A 22,486-nucleotide genomic window follows, 5' to 3' on the forward strand; every position below is an offset into this window, starting at 1 on the left:
TCCCTTTAATTAAGTTATTTAGTTTGATCTAAAATAAATATGTTACATTTCTGAGATATGTCTACTAAAGTTACAATGCCCAGTGCAAACCTAGTCTTGTGAATCTCATTAACCTTTTGCTCTCAATTCCACATTGTCAATTCTCCCAGCCCTACACATGACTAAAAGTATGATTTCTTTAGGGAAACCCTTTATGCGTTTCAGAAGGTCCAGAAGCATGGTTTGTGCATCATGCGTTACACCGCTGTATGTTTTATTGATTGCAGTAATTCTTAATATCTATTATTTTAAACCAGTTATCATTTTTCTATCAAAGGAAAAAACACATTTTAAATGTGTTAATATATTTCATATTTTAATCAAAATGCATTAATAGTAATAATTGATTCCAAGTTATCTTTGTCTGATAGTGGTTTGTCAGTTTAATTTCCTGTGGCATGGCCTTTTTTCTAATGACTATTATTACAAAAAAGTGTGAGTATGTAAAGCATATGGTTCCAGACTCCTGTTTTTTTGTTTCTGCTTCATTAAAAATGTGAGTAATATTCCAGTAAAACCTGTTCATTCCAGTAAATATGTCAATTATATTTATCAGTTTTACTACATTAAAACTGATTCATGTCAGATTGATTTTGAATAAAAGTTTTGCTTCTATTCTGGATTTCTGCTTTTTGTACTTTTAATTTTTTTTTTTTTTTTTGAGCTGGATTTTATTTTGAATTTGCTTATTGATTTTTACAAAAGGTAACAAGTATACAGAATATAAACACAAATACATGCATGTACATAATAAACAAATATTTGAATATAGACAGGAAAAGGAAGACAAGAAAGAAACAGTAGAAACAAGAGTAAAAGGCAGAAGGGAAGTTAGAAAGAAAGTGATCGAAAAAAGTCGTGAGTCATCAAGGTCATTTAGATAGTGGATTTAAGCTGCAGTCTGTCAAAATAATTTAAAAAGGGCTGCCAGGCAGCGTAAAACATTTCAGTGGAGCCACTTAGCATAAATCTGATTTTCTCCAGGTAAAGAAAATTCATTACATCTCTTACACAATGAATAAAATTGGGTGGGGCAGATTGCTTCCAATGTAATAAAATCAGGCATCTTGCCAGCAAAGTGGAGAAGGCCAGGGTGCCTAACTGTATATAGGGCAGGATTACATGATACTCGCTACAAACCCAAAAGGTCGTGTTTTTTAAAAAAAAACAGTGCTGTGGTCTTCAACTCCAGATAAACAGTTCAAGGGAAAGAAAACCAACCGTTCCAAACCAAGGCAATTAGGAAAAGAACAACATACTGTAGCGATCTTGATTAATGCAGGCAGATGGATCACACAGAGCGAGGAAATCCACACACATGCGGAGGGCAAGCACAAACCCTTGATCTGTCACACTAAAGCATAGCGCCGATACTGCTATACAAAAGAGCCGGCTTCTTTGCAAGGAGCGTATATCGGGCTTATGTCTTTGTGTGTGATTACGTCACCTACCAGCTTTACTGCTGCTTTCCCCCGTGCACGCTTCACTCCCCCCTGCCAGCCTCAAGTCCGCCTCGGACTTGCTCACCAAGCTACAGTCCGACGAGTATGTGCCGGGGTTCCTGTGTCCACTTCTGACACCAATGTAACGATTTCGGTTCATGCAGGCAGGCACATCACACAGGGTGAGGCAATCCTCACACAGGCGGAGGGCAGGCGCGAACTCAGGACCTCTTGAACTAAAGCACAGAGCCGGCTTTTGTACAGCGGTATCGGTAAACATCAGTAACATAACAGTTAACACAATTACAAAGTTCATATCAAAGGACACAGGCTAAACTCCTCACCATAAGAGGACAGTTAAAATCAGAAAACACATTTTGAACAAGCATGAGAACATAATCATCAGTTATCAATAAACAATTAACACATTTTCTTCAATAGCAGCAACAGTATCTAATCTCACAAATCAATGGCTTTAAACCTAAATGTCATATTAAGGGACAATAATTCAGTTCCTCATTGACTCCAAGTGGTTCCAATGTTTGCAATGCCAGTATCCAATATGCCTCTCTTTGCAATAGAAGCTTTACAAAACTTCCACCACGAGCAGGTACATTAACATTCTCCAGACCAACAAAACGCGGATTGGAAAAGATCCATGTCCTGCTGTTTTGAGTGTTTAGCAATAGAATAGTCTTGATTATTATTTCTAATGGCTGCTTTGTGTTCAGCACTATGTAACTTTAAAGCTCTTTTTCTCTGACCAATGTGTACCAGCCCACAATGGACTTGACCTTATATATACAGTGCCTATAGAAAGTCTACACACCCTTTCAAAATGTTCACATTTTGTTGTCTTATAGCCTGGAATTAAAATACTTTTTTTTTCATTTATCTGCACATCCTACCCCACAACTTCCAAGTGAAAAGAATATTCTAGAAATTTGTAGAAAATTAATTAAAAATAAAAACCGAAATAGCTTGGCTGGATAAGTGTCCACCCACCTTGTAATAGCAATCCAAAATTATCTCAGGTGTAACCAGTCACCTTCAAAATCACACACCAAGTTAAGTGGCCTCCACCTATGTTAAACTGTAGTGAATCACATGATTTCAGGATAAATTCAGCAGTTCCTGTAGCTTCCCTCTGCTGGATAGTGCATTTCAAAGGAAAGACTCAACCATGAGCACCAAGGTGCTTTCAAAAGAACTCCGGGACAAAGTTGTTGAAAGGTATAGATCAGGGGATGAGTATAAAAAAAAAAATCAAAGGCCTTGAATATCCTTTGGAGCATGGTCAAGACGATTATTAAGAAGTGGAAGGTGTATGGCACCACCAAGACCCTGCCTAGATCAGGACGTCCCTCCAAACTGGGTGACCGAGCAACAAGGCGACTGATCAGAGAGCCTACCAAGAGGCCAATGGCAACTTTGCAAGAGCTACAGGCTTTTATGGCCAAGACTTGTTAAAGTGTGCTTCTGACAACAAAATCAAAAGCACTCCATAAATCTGGCCTGTATGGTAGGGTGGCAAGAAGGAAGCCATTACTCAAGACAGCCCACCTTGAATCCTGTTTGAAGTATGCAAAAAAACATTCAGGAGATTCTGTAGCCATGTGGCAAAAAGTTTTGTGGTCTGACGAAACTAAAATGGAACTTTTTGGCCTAAATGTAAAGCATTATGTTTGGTGCAAACCCAACACAGCACATCATCCAAAGAACACCATCCCTACTGTGAAGCATGGTGGTGGCAGCATCATGTTATGGGGATGTTTTTCATCGGCAGGGACTGGAGCACTTGTCAGGATAGAAGGGAAAATAAATGGAGCAAAGTACAGAGAAGTCCTTGAGGAAAAGCTGCTGCCCTCTGCAAGAAAGCTGAAACTGGGATGGAAGTTCACCTTTCAGCATGACAATGACCCAAAGCAAACAGCCAAAGCTACACTGGAGTGGCTAAGGAACAAAAAGGTAAATGTCCTTGAGTGGCCCAGTCAGAGCCCCGACCTAAATCCAATCTAAAACTTGTGGCATGACTTGAAGATTGCTGTCCATCAGTGCTCCCCAAGGAACTTGACAGAGCGTGAACAGTTTTGTAAAGAAGAATGGTCAAATATTGCAAAATCTAGGTGTGCAAAGTTGGTAGAGACCTATCCCAACAGACTCACAGCTGTAATTGATGCCAAAGGTGCTTTCACCAAGTATTAACTCAGGGAGATGGAGACTTATCCAATCATGATCTTTCAGTTTTGTATTTTTAATATATAATTTTTTTCTCAATAAAAACTTTTTTCCTCTTGACAGTGTGGAGTATGGTGTGTAGATAAGTGGAAAAAAATCCTCATTTAAATGCATGAAACTCTGAGGCACTGACACAACAAAATGTGAAAAAAAAATTCAAAAAAGGAATCTAAACAACAAGAAGAACACATGAGGTAACATAACTGCTACCCTTACCGAGCTGCTCCGAGTTGCCAAGGGATATTTTCTCACTTGTTTAGTTTTTAAATAAAGTTCAGCTGATGGTCATTTCTATTTATACAGAAACAAGCTGCAGAGACAATAGCTTTTCTAGGACAGCCAGTCCTCGTCACACACAGACTTTATTTAGAACATGTTTCAAAGACACTATACAGCTGCACTGATGATATTAACTTGCCGTCTAATAGAAGACAATCATAGAAAGCTCTTGAAGGTAAAGAAACTTGACAGAGAGATAAGGGGCCAGATTAATCATTTCAAAGATGCTGGGCTCAGAAAATGGGGTGAATTGCAATTTGTACACATCTTTCTCATGGGACCTATTTTAGCATAAATGTATTGTTTCAGCCAATCAGAACTCAGGTAGAGCAATCATTTTCTCAGTGGTAGATGATGTGCTGTGGTAGATATTTAGTTTCAAGCACCCTGCAGTAGTTCAACACCTTGTCTTATGGCTCACAAGACTTAATGGTTTCTCTGGAATATTTTCCATTATTGCTGTTACTTGGGATGATATGAATGATGAACGTTAGGCAACCCTTGAGTGACAATCTGCATTCCATTTATTTCCCTTAAAGTATACGTAGCTACTAATACCATTAAACATGGCAGTGTTTTAACCCCTTCTTTATCTTTACATGATTTTATAGCAGTCGTTCTGCATGATTTCTCATGGCTCCAGGTGGTCACCAGGGTTGGAAGGTCATGTGACGAAATCACACAGGCCTGCAAACAAGATGGCAACCAGATAGACTGAGCAACGGAGAAAAACAGCAAGAATGTCAATTTTAAAGCAACGTATTCATAACCTGAGGTTTACTGGCAGACACTGTAGCTTGGAATTTTGAAAGGCTGGTTGTATTATACATGTTGGATCCTAGACTGACAACATTTTAAAACTCAAAACAACTGTGCCATTTTTAAAAAAAAAAATTTAAAGTGTAGATTTTTTTTTTGTAAATAAATTTTATAAATTCTAAGGTTTCTAATTTTTTTATATATTGTCTTAAATTATTAACATTCTACAGTCTTTACAGGGAGTGTTAACCAATTCTTTATCAACTCAGTCAATTATTACATTTATCACATTCCAACTGGTTCCAGTTTGATTTATCAAAAACAATTAAATAGATCAACCACTGCATCATGGTACTTTTGCTGTTGGTCATATTGTCTGATCAAAGCTAGACTGCTGGAGTTAGTTTTAACAACTAAACATGAAAAGATCAGGTAGCCGAAGTAATAAGCTTTCAAATACCTGCAAGAAAAGAACTACAACTTCTCTAACAGAAGAAAGCATGGGGAGCTCTGATTGTTCAAGTGCTAATTAACACTCTTCTAAATCATAATGTTGGAAAAGGTTGAAAGGCAGACTGCACAACATGTGGGTGCCTAATGCTATAGTATAAAAAAGATACAATTTTGGTCAAATACTTCTGTACAGTAAATAGATTTTACTGTGTAATAAATATTCCTGGAACACAAATTTGAATGGGTGTTTTTATTAATTGTTAGGATGGCAACATGTAAATAATCATTTATATCACAGAACACTGGACACTGCAAACATTACACGTAATGATAAAATACCATATCCACATGGAGAATGACAGGTCAGATTAAAGGATGTGGGGGCCATTCACTAGCCCATAGACTGTGATACAGTGCTTCTTCTAATTGCTTATAAAAAGAAAACATATCAAACAGAAAAACAACCTTAACATGCTTCACAATCAAAATTCTCTCTCGGCCCCTGTGGTTCTTTTTGGACTGTAGTTGTAGGAGGCTGATTTAGAAGCAGCAATTACTTTGTAAACAGATCCACTGTAGTTGATTTTGCAGGACAGCAAAGCACACACAGTTGGTGTTTGTTATTTTCATCACACAACAAATCTAAAGGCTTAGTTTGGTACTTCACATTGCCCATGTCATCAAAGGATGAGATATGGCACCTATTTATAACAAGAAAAAAGTCCAGCATAATTATTTTTTTTAAAAGGCAAAATAGACAACAACATGGTATTGCAATGTCATTCATTACACTGCACATACGTCACATATTCTGGCTGGCGTAATAAAGAAAACGTTAAAACAAGCTTTGCATTAAGCCTTTTCTTAACTGAAAGGATATCAAAGTTTTACAGAACAATAATACACAGCGAGCGGCAAGTACACCTCATGAAGAATTGCGGCGACTATTTTTCTCAGGAACTAAATCGTAAAGAAAACAATATTACAACATCCTATCGTCAGTGATAACTCAGCGAGCCATTAATATTAATAACCGCGTGGCTTCCAATACGGAATGCTTTATCTACAGTTATTGCACAGGTATAATTTCTTACCAAAAAGATCAAATACCTAGCTTTTATTTAAAAATAAATATATAAATAAAGTATCGTGAGCGGTGTATTTCAGAAAACTGAGTGAAAACCGTAAATATTTATTTTTATTCTAATAAAGTATAACTAAGAAAAAACATACAAACTCCAAAATGGATAAGGTGCAAAGTACAACATGAAATCATTATAAGAAAAAACATTTCTACTTACGAAACGTTTGCCTGTTTGTTCTGGGTTAAATGAAAAATATTTGAGGAGCACATTAAGTAAGTGTGCTAGTGCTTCCTTTGAATTAAATGTTTCCTTGCCAGTGTTTGCAAATTTTGTTTCTCCAGCTTTGGTAAAGAAATTCCACACAATGGTTTACTTGGATGCCACCTTAACAACAACATCAACAACAACAGTGGAATATGGCCAATAGATGTTGCATAGAATCCTACATTTAACATTAATAACTGACATGAAGCATATTTAACATGAATAACTGTATTCAAACTGAGATGGAGGCAGAGAAAAACTTTGCTAACTATACGATATGAACTTCAAAAGTTCTCTATTTATGTTATTTATTTACATATGCTGTATGCTATATCAGCTATATATATATATATATATATACAGTGCTATATATATATATATATATATATATATATATATATATATATATATATATATATATATATATATAGACTCATTAGACATAAGACATAAGATATAAGGCAGTTTACAAATGAGAGGAGGCCATTCGGCCCATCTTGCTCATTTGGTCATTAGTAGCTTATTGATCCCAGAATCTTGTCAAGCAGCTTCTTGAAGGATCCCAAGGTGTCAGCTTCAACAACATTACTGGGGAGTTGGTTCTAGATTCCCACAATTCTCTGTCTAAAAAAGTGCATCCTATTTTCTGTTCTGAATAAGCCTTTATCTAATCTTCATTTGTAACCCCTGGTCCTTGTTTCATTTTTCAGGTAGAAAAAGTTCCCTGGGTCAACATTGTCAATACCTTTCAGAATTTTGAACGCGTAATATCGCCGTGTAGTCTTCTTTATTCAAGGCTAAATAAATTTAATTTGTTTAGCTTGTCTGCATATAACATACCTTTTAAACCTGGGATAATTCTGGTCACTCTTCTGTGCACTCTTTCTAGAGCAGCAATATCGTTTTTGTAGCGAGTTGTCCATAACTGAACACAATATTCTAGATGAGGTCTTACTAATGCACTGTAGTATTAACAATACTTCCCTTGATTTAAATTCAACACTTTTCACTATACAGTATATCTGAGCATTTTGTTAGCCTTTTTAGTAGCTTCCCCACATTGTCTAGATGAAGACATTTCTGAGTCAATATAAACTCCTAGATCTTTTTCATTGGTTCCTTTTCAGGATCTTCTATATGGTATTTATAATGCACATTTTTATTGCCTACTTGTAGTACCTTACATTTTTCTCTATTAAATGTCATTTGCCATGTGTCTGCCCAGTTCTGAATGCTGTCTAAATCATTTTGAATGGCCTTTGCTGCTGTAACAGTGTTTGCCACTCCTCCTATTTATCTCTTCTGCAAATTTACTAAATTCTTACTATAACAGAATCTAAGTCATCAATGTAGATTAGGAATAGCAGAGGACCTGATATTGATCCTTGTGGGAGGCTTCTCCTCTAATCAGTACTTTCTGTTTTCTACATGTTAACCACTCCCTAATCCATCCTACTGCATCGAGTTTGAGAATGAATCTTTTATGCAGCACTTTGTCAAAAAGCTTTCTGGAAATAAAAATAACCATGTCATATGCTTTGCAATTATCCATTGTTGATGTTGCACCCTCAAAAAAATCAAGCAGGATAGTTAAACACTATCTCCCTTTCCTAAAACTATGTTGACTTCCTCCCAGGATACTGTTGCCATATAGGAGGGCTATAGTGGAAAATGAAATGTCCCTCGGGAAGACTATTGTTACCGCCAGTATCAATAGTCTTCCCTCAGATCAACAGTGTTCTACTATAGCCCTCCTCTCCAGTCCATATTTACTATATAGTGTTTTTATTACTGTATCTTATGTGTATTAAGTTTCTTGTAATACTTCTGACAGTCCTGTTTGTTTCATTGCCCAAATGAATGTTTCATTCATGCAAAATGAATGTAATGACCTCCTTTAAGAGTAGAAGAATCTTGGCTATTATTAACAGATCTTGGGATGAGATAGATATGCAGAATCTCTTCCTTGTGCTAAAACCAGCTATATGTTGGATCTTCTTATGGCCTGGTCCTGTCATCCCTGGTCATAATAACCTTGAGTATTATAACTTGCTGTAAAGTGATCCATAAATCACCCAGACAGTCCTATAAGTTGTGAGTATAATAAGCATTGAGGCAGAGAAATACTCATTATCAGCTGACATAACTGTAAATCGCCTTTTTGAAGCATTGCTAAAGGTTTAACAGAGAATAAATAGTTACCTTGATAGGTTGTAATGCAGTGTGCATTATTGCAGCTCAGCGTAATGTCTCTATGATTGGAAATGCTCAGTATTGCAGCACGATGGATGGTGTGAACACTCTTTCCTCATGGTGTTAAGTGATTTTATGTACAGCCATTACTTAGGGGATAATTGACCCCCAAATGTGCTTAATTCATTTTATTTTTAAGGAGAAGGTACATTTGACCGTGGATTAATTGAACCATATTAGGAAGTGGTTTCAATTTTTTTTTGATTGCGATAAAATTTAATTTCTAATTGAAACTCACAAGGATATAATAACTTTTTTTTATTACTGTATTCCCCTGTGAGTTTTCCGACCATGAAGTAGATCATCAAAGCGATACTTTATAATATTTCAATTTCTTAAGGATTAATATCTCCTTTCAGCCACTAAAAAAGCAACATTTCTGAGTCTAGTGGTTTGAAAAATTAACACTAAGGTATACGTGTGACTTCTGTGATTTTCTATAGAGATGTTACATTTACTAACTCACAATTACCACAGGCTTTGTATAGAGATTTTACATTTACTAACTCACAGGTTTTGTAGATGGATTTTACATTTACTAACTCACAGGTTTTATAGATGGATTTTACATTTTCTAACTCACAGTTGCCATAGTTTCAAAGAGCAGTTCAGAAGTCAGACATTAATTAATAAATCTGGTAAATACAGTAATGATCTAAGCCAGTAGTTGGCAACCTTTCCCTACTTGCGGGCCGAATGAACACCGCTCAGCCCGGAGTGTATCATTTATTGTGGTGCTGATCTGCCCGAAAGAAGGGATTGCACATAACATAACCATGCAACATCTGACACAAATGCAGCAGTTGAACTTACAAATATTGTTCAGTTGAAGTACACAGAGGGTGAGAGACAAAAGCGATAGATACACACAGACATACATAATACATACATATATGTGTTCACTAAGCAGTCTGATGTTCACTACAATCAATGTGAGCACTGTGGTTGCATGTTGCTCACAAGAGTGTTGACAACAACATTCTTATTATTCACAGCTACCCTGAAAGCCTGATGCAAGTGATCATCAGTCAGTCTTGGCTAGAATTTAGACTTATTTCCATTCTTGAGAAAGTCTGTTTGGCAGATGTAAGTGCTCCCCTAAACTGTTATCATGCCAGCAGCAAAGCTCCTTAATTGTGACTATATTGTGCCCTGGAGACTTGAATGAAAGGTGATCAGGTCACTTACTTTGTAAGTCTTTGAGAGTCAACTGCGAACAGGTCTTTCACATACCCATAGAAGTCCTTAAGCCGTTCCTGGAATTCCCCCAGCAATTGTTTTAAGGTCTCTATGAACTTGCCCTGTGGGAAGTCCAATCGATTCCCTCATCACTCAAAACACATTTGCAACTAGGTGTGAAAAGTTTCTTTCACTGACATGTTAGATAAAAATCTTTAGTTTTGTCTCGAATGCTTTCACGTCAACAAAGATTTCAGGCACTAGCTTTCCCTTTCCCTGAAGTCTCATGTTTGCATCATTCAAATGTTTCATTATGTCTGTTAAAAATGCTAAATCACAAATCCACGCAGGATCAGAGTTCCACTTTCTACTTTTCCTTTTCTGTGAGAAAAATAGCAATCTCAGAAGAATCGTTTGAGAACCTTACCCCAAGTGAACCACCTCACCTCCGTGCGATACACGAGATCTCCATATTCTGCTTCTAACGAAAGACTATAACTCACCTTGATACAGAGACTACCTAGAGCCACTTGTGATAGCTCTCATCACTGTGATATTTCTGTGAAGGAGCCACCCTCTGCCATGTCGCTGTCGAAGCCATCGAAGAAAAGAAAAGTTGATAGCAAGTGCCGAGTGTTCAATGATCAGTGGACCAATGATTACTTTTTTGCGCAATGCAAAGACAAGACAGTATGCCTTATTTGCAAAGAGTGTTTCAGTGTTCAAAGAATACAATATCAGGTGTCATTTTGACACACATCATAAAGACAAGTATGACTGGTTGGAAGGGCAAAAACTTCTGTGACAAAACAGAAGTTCTGAGAAAAGGCTTGTCTAATCAGCACAATATTTTTAATAGGTTCGTTGAACAGAACCCAGCAATTGTTTGAGCCAGCCTGCTGATGGCATAAGACCTTTTTACAGACATAGAATTTGTATAGACATGTATGATGAAAGTGATTGAGGAGGTATGTCCACATTGGCTTGACAGCGGGAAGATGAAATGCCCCTTGATCTTCCTGATCGCTAAGGTGACATTCAGATTGGGTACTTCAACCTGGCGTTTGTGAACTATCTATTGTTGAAAATATATAACACAACCACCACTGGCCAAGACTCAAACTGTATTTGGAAAAAAAAATAAAAATAAAAAAAATTGCCTTTTGCGCACTTAAAAGTCCCATTCAACCACATGGCTGTTTTATCTGATTTACCTTCTTACCGTGATTGAATGGGACTTTTACTTGGGAATATAGAATGCTAACATGAATTTCTCTTTTTTTAAGCAGGGGTGTACTTGATAGAGCAGTCCTAGCTTTGCAAAGCTACTCCATAGATGGTGCTTATTAAAAATATGCTAAACCCCATGGTATTGGCTTGCATTAATGTCAACAAGTGCACGGACGTGCACACATTGCAACAAAAAGACAACAGGCTTTGAGAGTTTTGAATTTATTTGTCATTACAACCATTTTTTATACATTTCATTTAGCTTATTACCCTGTACATCAGACTTGAATAAATGAATACATTAGAGAGAAACATTTGCAAAATGTAAGCGTTTATTTAAAATAAACTAATTACTGTATTACATTTCTTTAGTTTGTTTCTTTTGTGTAAGATTACAGTTATTTAAGCATTTTAGCAATTACAACATCGCCACAGGGCTTATAAACGATTGCATTAATCGTTAAAATCAACATGTGACGTTTTTATTTATTTATTTACAAAATATCAACATTTTCATAGTGGCTATTTCCTCTCATGCTAGTTTGCCAAAAAAAAAAAAAAAAAAAAAAAAAAAAAACAGCACCTTTGCATTCTTAACATTTTGAGTACTTTAGCCAGAAATGGTATATGGTGTTTTTATTGAGACCTTCCATTGTTAAATCTCCTTTCCAGCAAAGATCCCATCATTCCCACAAGTGTTTTGTAAGCAGCTGCTCCCACTTCGCAGGTATTAAATGATGCTTATTGGAACACACCCATTTCCTTTTGAGCTTTAAAATACTTAAAAAAAATGCTCTTTTTGATTAAATGTGAATTGTACAGATTGGTAACATACTCACTGTAATTACTTCATTCATTAAAATAATACAAGTAAATTAGTGACAAGTGCCTGGAATTTCAAAATGTGTTTATTTGCTATAAATACATTTTCCTTTATTGATAATTTGATGTAAAGTAAACACAATGTGAATATCTCACAATTATCGCCTTTTAACAACTTTTCAATTACAAAACATAGAAATGTGTTTACAGAGCACAGGAGCAGCATGCATATTTGACTGCCTCAAACATCACGTTCAGAAACTGATATAGAGTAGTTTCCAGAAACAGAAATAGAAATGTGTTTAATCAATGGCTGCACTTGAAAATCAGACAGACAACCGATAATGCAGTCATAAATAATTACAACCTTGTCACTTTATTAAACTCTTTCTGCAATGGGAATCAGCATTCCAGTGTTTTCACTACAACAGATGCCAACCTGTAACTAACATAGTTACTACTGTTTACTTTATAATTATTCACCAATTGTTTAACAATTATGGAATATATATATATATATATATATATATATATATATATATATATATATATATATATATATATATATATAAAGTGAATTGCATTCAAAAATTAAATTTTTAAATGAAAATGTAAATCTTGTCAATTTCAATGAAATGGTCACCCAAAGCAAGGGGATTTCAGTCTGAAGCCCAAGTCAGTTAAAAGTCTGAAATGTGTATAACACAGTGTTAGAGAACTGGCCTAAGTATAAAAGTGTCTTTGTTAGATGTTCTCTGAGTTAACTAGCATGTTACCTAATTAACCTTTTGTCACCAATTTTTGTTAACAGGTAAGGGTCCATGATTACTATAAATATAGGTAGCATAGGCACAAGTTTGTCATTCCTGAATGTAAGGGAGCAGAAAATAGCAAAATATGCTCAGTTAAGCAAAGAAAAAAGTCTGTAATTACTTTAAGAAATGAAGATCAATCTTTAAGACAAATCGTAAGAACTTTGCAAGTGTCTGTAACTGCTGTGGCCAAGATCATCAAACGATTTGAAGAAACTGGCACTCATGATGACTGAACAAGGTCAGGTAGGCCAAGGGTGACCTCAGAATCAAACAACAAGTTAATTCGAGTTAAAAGTCTGCGAAACCGGCGATTAACTGCCCCTGAAATACAAGCTCAGCTAAATGCTACTAGAAGTACAGATGTTTCAACATCAACTGTTCAGAGGAGATTGTGTGAAGCTGGCCTAACTGAAAGAATTGCAGCAAAAAAAACATTGTTAAGAGTGCAGAATAAGAGGAAGAGACTTGCCTGGGCCAAAAAACACAGAAACTGGACATTTGAGGAGTGGAAGTCAGTCTTATGGACCGGTGAGTCAAAATTTGAAATATTTGGGTCCAACCGCCGAGTATTTGTAAGACGCAGAGAGGGTGAGCGCATGAGTTCTGCATGTGTGGTTCCCACTGTCAAGCATGGAGGAAGTAGTGTCATGGTCTGGGGTCGCTTTGCTGGTGACAGAGTTGGTGATCTTTACCAAGTCCATGGTAAGCTCAACCAGCATGGCTATCATAGCATACTTCAGAGGCATGCCATTCTATCAGGATTACAGCTAGTTGGGCAGTCCTTCATTCTTCAGCAAGATAATGACCTGAAACACACCTCAAAGTTGTGCAAGAACTATCTGGCGAAGAAGGAAAGTGAAGGACAACTCAATCTAATGACCTGGCCTGCCCAGTCTCCAGACCTCAATCCCATAGAACTTGTATAGGACATACTTGGACAGAAGAGTCAAAGCAAAGCTACCCCCAAGTGCCCTACATTTCTGGGAATTGCTGCAGAAGAGCTGGAAAGACATGTCGGGTGATTTCCTGCTGAAACTTGTTAACCGAATGCCTCGTGTTTGTGAGGCTGTTATTAAGGCAAAGGGTGGCTATTTTGAGGAGTCCAAGATTTAGAGACAATTTTCAATTTCTTGAACTCTGCTTCGATACTCCTTATGTTTTGTTTTGTATATTGTAACATGTGTTTTCATTTTCAAGTATTTACTGAAACGTATACGACGTAAAACATTGTCAATTATGAAAAAAAAAAAAATAGTTTCCAGCAAGTGTACTCAAACTTTTGACTGGTACTGTATATATGTACCATATGTCTGAGGTGAAAAAACTATTGCAATCTGCTTCCAGTGGTTTTTGGTTACATCCTTTAGGTTTGTTACATTAACAGGATGGATTATCATCTGGAATAATTGGCACCACTAATGTATGATCCTGTGACTAAGTTACTGTCAAAACCCCTTTCAGTGTATTTTAGATTAATTGTAAACTACATGCCCACCAGATTTAGTGAAAGCACAGAAATACAATGTAAAAAAAAGGAACTAGTAAAATCATGGGGAAAGCTGTGGGAAACTTTACACATCTACCCTGGGGAAACTTTTATAAGAGCTCTTTTTCTGTATTCAGTGTAAGCAGTTATGCTATACCGAGGAAAGAAAATTCAATTTTCATTTTGGCTTTAGTTAAAAAAAAAAAAAAAAAGAAAAGAAAAAACACAATTTCAATTTCACGGCAACTGCTCGTGGTTCATTAATGGTCATTTATTTTATTTTTGTGTCCTTGCAGTACATGTACTTCAGCTCCTATATAAATATAAAACAAAATGCACCCGTACACTACATAGCTGTTGGGTGGAAATCTGGATGTTTATGTATACTCTTACTGTGGCCTGAGGAAATTAAAGAGCCTTTTTAAATTGTACCCAGGTGCAGGGGGGATAAACAGTGGAAGTTCTATTTATACCAGATAGTGGACCGGCTGCCATAACCATGTTTAGGCAACAGGACAAAAAAAAGCTACAAATTAAAAGCATTAGGTGCTTATGGTGTTTTGTATACTGTACTGTAATTGAGTTTAAAGAGGATATTTTACGACATGACTAAAAGGCTTCCGGTTGTTATCTTGAACTGATTGATAATTATCATACTGTTGAAAATGGACTGCTACAGTGTATATAATGGACTGCTTCTGTGTATATAATATGTCATAGGCAGAAGGCAGCGAACGTCATTTAACTAAATGCCTTTAAATCGCATTCATCTTTAAACAAATTACCTAGACTTTAAGACGAGCATTTTGATGAATAATGCCATTTGATTTTCACACACACACACACACATTTGATTTTGTCATGTATTTCCTTACACATCCACATTCTGTTTTCCATGACCTGGCGCATTAAAAGAATAAATCCAAAATATCCTAGCCATAACTACAGACAAGAGTAATAGGCGATTTATCACTTTCTGCAGAATGAAATTAGTGCTCAGGCTTCATTTCAGCTACTTTCAATGAAGCATAGGCATACTGTCAACTCGCAAAGATACGCCACCTGGAGCATATCCAAGTCTGTGACAGGTGATTCCTTTAAACGTAAGCATGCATATTAATTCTCAAAGAGCATTCAAAATGGCTGCAAATCTGTTTAAATCTACTGGTAGTGGGTATTACAAAACCATTATCTCTCAAAAGGACATTTTTCAACAAATAACATATATATATATATATATATATATATATATATATATATATATATATATAAATAGTTGTACAGTAGTATCTAGTATATAATAACCTAATTATTATATGTTTGTACAGTAGATCTGGGAAGTTTCTGATATTAAAAAATCCCATAAAATTACAATAGCAAAGCATTCTTGACCGTGCACCTTGACCAGTGGTGCCAGAACAAAAGCTTCGCAGTGGCTGCCTCAGCGAAGGACTTTAGACATGCTCTTAACTGGCTTCTTTTATCAGATATATTACTAAAGAGGACATTAAAGTGCAAAATGTTTAATGGAATCAACCCATTTCCTTTTAGTAGAAGCTCATGTAGGTCCTCTGCTATTCCACATTTTTTATTTTAATCATCCCACATTACCTGCTGGGCAAAATAGAAAGTTACAGTTAGACAGTTACTTTGAAAATGGAATGTAATTAACCGATCAGTTAAAAAGGACGGACATTAACAAGGACGCTCTAGGAACCTTACAGTCTGACCTATTAATTATCATGCAAGATACACAATGAAACATTACTTTTTTTTTCTGGAAAAACAATTATCAGTATATTTGTACCTTGCAGTGCTACATTAAGTATGCGTTCTCCTGCATGTCTACCTAACAACACCATTACAGGATATTTCACATTTACTAATGGGATTTTTATACCAAATCAGGTAAAAGGAAATTGCTAAGAATCTTGTTAATCAATTAGACCCTCCTCTTTAAAAACATATATAAGAACATACACAAAATTGTCAGTACCAAAATTCAATAATGATAAAATTACAGCTACAATTCATCTTTTCAGTTTTTAGACAAGGAGGATTTAAATTAACCTTTGTGGAATTAGACAATCAAATGTACAAAAGACCAATTCTTCAGATGTTAATAAAAGCAAAAGGAGATTAATTGACTCAATAATTATATGCGACTGGTATATCCACAGCAAACCCTGTGGATTGTGGCCTGTCATGTGAGTCATTTCATGTGTGTGTGACTTGAATAATAATTTGCTATGTGAACATCAACATTCCCAAACATGTTACACAACACTTGTTAGATTTTGGGTTCCTATTGCAAAATGTCTTTTAAGCTGAACTACAGTGGGAGGGTACCAGGTCTCATTTCCATCTGGTGATCTCTGAGGTTTTAGAACAGGCAGTTCTGGCTTTAATCATATTTTGTTGTGCACTTTTAAGCTCGCCAATATCCAAGTTGTGAATCACCATGAGGTACCTGTAGTTACACACTCTCCAGTTAACATTGTGCTTTGTGAAACGGCCACTGGATCTCACAGTGATCTCAGCCTCCTTGGCTAATATTCCCACGTAGGCATCTTCCATTGGCACAGGAGGAACATCTTCAGCAGCTTTCAAGATTCTAGTGGCAGCGTCTAAAGAGAGCACATAACCAATTCCACTGGCGTATGGGGGATACTCATCCTCCCAGTAGTCCTCCCTGGATACATACCATTTACTCAGAGGGTCCCTGATAACATGCCTTTTGCCTTGGGCAAACAATGACCCCACATAGAGCCCGGTTTTTACCACATTGTAATCTGCCAAGAAACGAGCCAATCTCTCAGTGTTTACAAAACAATCGTCGTCTGTTTTTAAAATGTACTGGGGCTCACAGTGCTCCACAGCCCATCGCAATCCATGCATGACTTTAAGGGTTAAATTTCTGTAGGAGTCTGCGTAATTCCCAACTAGAATATCGCCAAATATTCTGTGCTCTTGCAAGACGTCTGAAGAAATGCCCATCTCCGATGGCTGGCCAATGAGGAATAAAACCTGCCAAGAGGATGTCTCCTCGCCTAGCTTTTTCGCCCATGTGTTTCGTATTGCATTCCTTTGCTCTATATGCCACGGTGCAGATGTTACAAGTATCAGCAAAATTGGTCCCTTCTGACAAAATGGAGGCTTGTGGTCAGTCTTAAGCAAGGACTTAAAATCCACTCCAGTTCTACGCTTGGCTGCCTTGTGATTTGAAAGCTCTGGAAAGAGGCTGCTTCTGTGGTTCCAGTCGTCCTCATTGTACTCACTGATGTAGTTTACAGTCGCAAACAATTTTAAAATGAACAGGAAGAAAGTCAAGGCACCGGCATACACAAGCCCATTTATACAGTGAGACGAAACAATTGGCTTCATTCCAAGAAACAGGCAAAAGCATTTTAACTCTCATCAAACTTCAGGAATGTCTTGTATCCAGCACATACAGTACAGTATATGGTACAGTATATGCTTATGTTCAAATGAAAATGTTACATTTTGTTATGCTGTTTTTCTTTAAAAGTTGCGAAGTCTGCAGTAGTTTCTCCATCCTGTCCTGGAACACAATTACGTTGAGTGCTGGAGGAAAGGAGCCTGGTGGGGTTGTCTGGTTCCCTGCTTAATCATACCGTATCAAGTGCTGAAATGGTTTCTGTAACATATAAAATATAATAATTTAGTAATAGGTCTTACAAATATCACTAGAACATAGGCATGTGCTTAGTTATCAGTGATTAAAACATAATACTGTTCTATAAGTAGGTCAAAACAAGAAAAAAAAGCAAAAGCAGAATATTGTTCTAAATGTATTTGTTTAGAGCACAATTTGCTCACTAAACCGTTCCAATTTCAAATGCTAATAAGTATTATTAGTTAAACAGAATGGTCAGTAATAAAGAGTGTCTTACACGTGAAACTGTAAGATCAGGCACTTCCTTTTAATCATCTTTTACAACAGTTCAAAAGACATGTGTGTGAAGTGCATTTAACCTGTTTTAAATGCATGGAAACGGGGCACGAAGCATGCAGTGCCTTTTCGTCCTACACCAAAGGTTAAGCCAATATCTCATGCTCTGCTTGTTTTATATCATGTTATCCTGTTCTGTCTGGAGGTTGGTAGTCATTATTATTGTATAAGGGGAGGAGATACTGAAATGTTAGGGCACTGAGCTGCAAAATACCTGACTTTTTACTCAGAACACAATGATCATTTTGTTTGATTTGCCATGATTGTTGAACAATTATTCATTGAAAAAAAAAAAAAAGCCTGGATATGGCCTTTACACAAGCAACCCCCAGATATCCAGTGTGCAATAAAACAATAATAAACTGTAGGAATAGTGAACTACAATAATTACTTTCAATGATTTTGAACAGATGCTTTACACAGCACTGCTGTCAGTTTTCAACCCCTGCATACAATACGCTGTACATTTCTACAGTGCCCTAAGAAGCTCAGTGGTTCGAGCTACTGAAAAGGCTGTAGTAAGGAAGGTGTCGTGCTTTACAACACCTCTGTATTAACTCTAGAAGCCTGCTTTGGAAGGATGACTAACTTTGGCATTTGCTACCACAAGCAAATGACCCAGAACTGTTTGCTCTAATGTGTTAAGTACAGATGCCTATTCACAAACCACAACAGCCTACATAATGTATCATCTGATTCACTTAAACCACTCTGAATTCCCACAGCCTGTATATTTCCAATCCACCTCTGTTCTGGACTGCATGTTCATAGCATGCATCCTGGCCTTCCAAATGTTGTTCAGGTCAATGCTCAAGAGCGAATCTTAGGTGTTTCCCATAAAACCAACTCACATACAGTCCAGTTGACTACAGGAAGGGGAATGAAGCTGAAGTCTTAAGAACAAACAGTTCAGTAAGGCTCACTGAACTGATTGATGGTGCAAGTCCTCGTCTAGCATTTTAACTACTGTTTACATCTGTAAAAAACACAATAAAGCACATCAGGTTTCTGACCTATACTCACGTAATTGATTTCAATGTACAGTACTGCACTACCTGATAAATGGGATACAAACCAACTGTGGCCAGTGGTACAGCCCTGTTTTGATTAATACCAGCAGTAATTGCCTCAATTACTTTAGTTGAAAATTTTAAACATTTGCAAAGTTTAATAGCGTTATGTATGTCAAGGGCACATGTTAATAATTACAAACAGTTTTGCTCTGGTTTTAAATTAGGAGTAAAAGGATTTGTTATAGGAAGCCCTAGAGGAAATTTACTCTATTAAACAACAATGTCCTAAATTTAATTAAAACAGTCAGATGATGCCTCATACAATTTTAAAATAGGGTCAGATTATATACATTATTCATGTTTTCACAGGTTCTGATGCAGTGGCCCCCAATCTATCAGTGTTGTTCAAAACAATCACGTATATCTATTCTAATAAATAAACCAACAAACAGGCAAACATAAGGTGATTAGAATGTTAATTTCAGAAAACATAAGGAAAGAACTTGACACAAAGAATCAGAAGCATATTAATCGATTACTTAGGAACAGATTGGCATTGCTCTTTTATTCAAGCTGTCGTGTTTCGGTCAAAGCAGCTGTGACTGGTTTACCTGATCTACTAAACTTTTTGTTTAAACACCGTTATTGGACGTCACGCACTGCCGAGAACTCTTTGCTGATTACATTTGTGAACTGATTGACTTTGAGCAGTTCTATATATATATATATATAATATATATAGATATATATATATATATATATATATTATATATTTTCCTTTAAAAAGTAAAATTACTTTTAATAAATGAGAGCTAATTACTACAGCTTCTTCCCTTTCAAATGAGCTGCTGGTCTAGGACTTGTAAAACCTGAGAAATGATGTTTGTGTCCTGTTCTAAATTCTATTCCACTTTTAAAAAAGGGGGGAGATGTGGAGCATTGGAGTTAGCAGCACAAACATTCCAAACGACCAATCTGTTTCAAGTAGAGACCTGCATTCAGATCAGCTGATAGGAATGCTATTCCAATTTTGTTTTGTTTTTTATAATCCAGCCCGCATTTGCATATCATGAATGTTGAATTAATCCAATAATTATCCTTTGTTTATCGTGAAATGTATAAAACGTAGCAGTTTGACTTTTTTTATTATTATTATTATTATTATTATTATTTATTATTTTATTATTATTATTATTATTATTTTCACTTATATTTCACGGAAATTTTGGTAATATTTGTGTGCGAGTGTGTGCGTATCTAACGCACACTATTGGCACAGTGCATTACCAAACTTGATAAACTGGTTAAAAAGTCGGATTAATAATAATAATAATAATAATAATAATAATAATAATAATAATAATAATAATAATATGCAGTAAAAACTATTATAAAAAGTCAAGCTACTTTATTTTTTTCATATCTGTACTATAAGGCAAGCACGTGACTTGACCAATTTTGCACTCTTGTTAAACCTTGTAGTTGTTCATATATTTTAACACATTCATATATTTTACTTTCTTTCTTGGTTGAAAGAAGTCGCGAAAAGTGTACTTATCAACCAATATGTATATTTATTATCATAACATTCTTATTTTGTTGCAAATACAATTTGAAAGTATTAGAATGAATATTTACCATTTCAACAACAATATTCTAGCTCCCATAAAACACACCTCGCATGAAACCACCCTGAAAGTTTCAAGTTTTTCTTCAAGGATCCTCCCTACAGGGACATGGAACAATAATGTTATGTATTGCTCCAGCGATCTTATTCAACGTGAAGTCCACGCCTGCAGCATACTTGACACAAAGCTTGACCAATCAGAAGTAGAAATTCCGATTACTGTCAAAGAACACGAAACATTCTGACCAATAAAAAGTGACTATACATGAAACTACTCAGTAATTGGTTTAGGAAACATAACATGTGTAAATCGGGCCAATGCAAAGCAGTGTTATTTAAGAAAGAGAAGCAGACGTAAAGGATTGTGTAAAGTTTCAGATATGAAACGTATTTATGTGGAGGGAGACGAGTTGCCATTTCACTCAGCTAGCACACACAGCTGAGTTAATAACAGTGGACTGTCACAAGTGGTGAATAATTTCAAGTCAGTTTTGCTTTTCACACAGTTCCCTGGGTGATGTTTTACTGAACTGAAAAAAAAAAAAAAAAAAAAAAAAACGTGAATGCCAAATCTATTTTAGGCGCCTTGTCAGTTACATTAAAGTAAGCCTATGCTAGTCGTACAAGAAGAAAAGGACACATATTTTATATCATGGCTTCTCAAACTCGGTCCTGGGGGCCCCCTGTGACTGATGGTTTTCATTCCAACCAAGCTTTCAATTAGTTAACTAGAGCCTTAATTGAACTGATGATTTGCTTAATTAGACCTTTTAATTTGTTTGCAGCTCTTAAACAGTTGCAGTTCAAGTTACTTATCAAATGGTTCAGCTAACTTGTATATGCACGGCTCCTGACCAAACCAGGAATATTATTATCATAAAATAGCAACAATAGCAATCTAATAGGTTAGCACGTGTTCCAGCCAGTGCAAACACCATAGCAGCAGTGCTTGGGAATTGGTACCATGCGATTACCTGTGAAAGTTGCATTCTGTTTAGGTTTGCTTGTTTCTATATTTAATCTTTGTCCACCGGGTTTATAAATTATTCCCATAATTCACTAGCCTCTCTTATCTGAGGCTCACTTTTGCTCCAGAGACGAAAGTTCAGTTTTCTTATCTCAAACACCCCCCATGTACCAGTCATTACCTTTGAAAGCTTTTTCACTTAGGGAAACATTAACCTGTATCCTTTTTGTGGATAAACTGTAAACACTTTCAACTGCCAGTTTTGAAAACATGTAAACATGCAAAAGTGTGCTTTTCCAAGCCCAATTGCACTTATACAGATCCTTCCAAAGTCATCTAAAAACACAGTGATGATCAAACGATATAGACCACTAATGAAATAAAATTTTAAAAAAATAAAATTAAATACAAAACAATTTTATAATGTCCTCTAAATCAGTGGTTCTCTCATTCCTGGTCCTGGGGACCTCCTGTGTCTGCTGGTTTTCATTCCAACTGAGTTCTCAATTACTTCACTATACCCTTAATTGAACTGATCATTAGCTTAATTAGACATTTGTAA

At 36.2% G+C, this 22,486-nt stretch overlaps 1 protein-coding gene across 4 annotated transcripts; it reads right to left on the reverse strand.

Moving 5' to 3' along the window:
- Positions 1-14,591: 14,591 nt before the first annotated feature.
- LOC121300353 (beta-1,3-galactosyltransferase 5-like) lies at positions 14,592-21,085 on the reverse strand. 4 transcript variants are annotated; one of them, XM_041228944.1, is made up of 3 exons: positions 20,969-21,085; positions 19,173-19,293; positions 14,592-18,002 (listed from the first exon to the last, which is right to left on the reverse strand). In XM_041228944.1, the coding sequence occupies exon 3, from the start codon at positions 17,726-17,728 to the stop codon at positions 16,700-16,702; it is 1,029 nt and encodes a 342-aa protein (XP_041084878.1). In that variant the 5' UTR covers positions 17,729-18,002; positions 19,173-19,293; positions 20,969-21,085; the 3' UTR covers positions 14,592-16,699. The 4 variants fall into 4 exon arrangements, with proteins under 4 accessions (XP_041084878.1, XP_041084860.1, XP_041084869.1 ...); XM_041228926.1 differs by having other exon boundaries at positions 19,169-19,293; XM_041228935.1 differs by having other exon boundaries at positions 19,169-19,293; positions 21,007-21,077.
- Between the last annotated feature and the right edge of the window lie 1,401 nt (positions 21,086-22,486).

The sequence above is a fragment of the Polyodon spathula genome, chromosome 2 (assembly GCF_017654505.1).
Source record: "Polyodon spathula isolate WHYD16114869_AA chromosome 2, ASM1765450v1, whole genome shotgun sequence".
NCBI classification, from domain to species: domain Eukaryota; kingdom Metazoa; phylum Chordata; class Actinopteri; order Acipenseriformes; family Polyodontidae; genus Polyodon; species Polyodon spathula.

Bases quoted from the DNA above. Each gene is read 5' to 3' on its own strand.
- LOC121300353 (XM_041228917.1), bottom strand. From the start codon at position 17,728: ATGAAGCCAATTGTTTCGTCTCACTGTATAAATGGGCTTGTGTATGCC.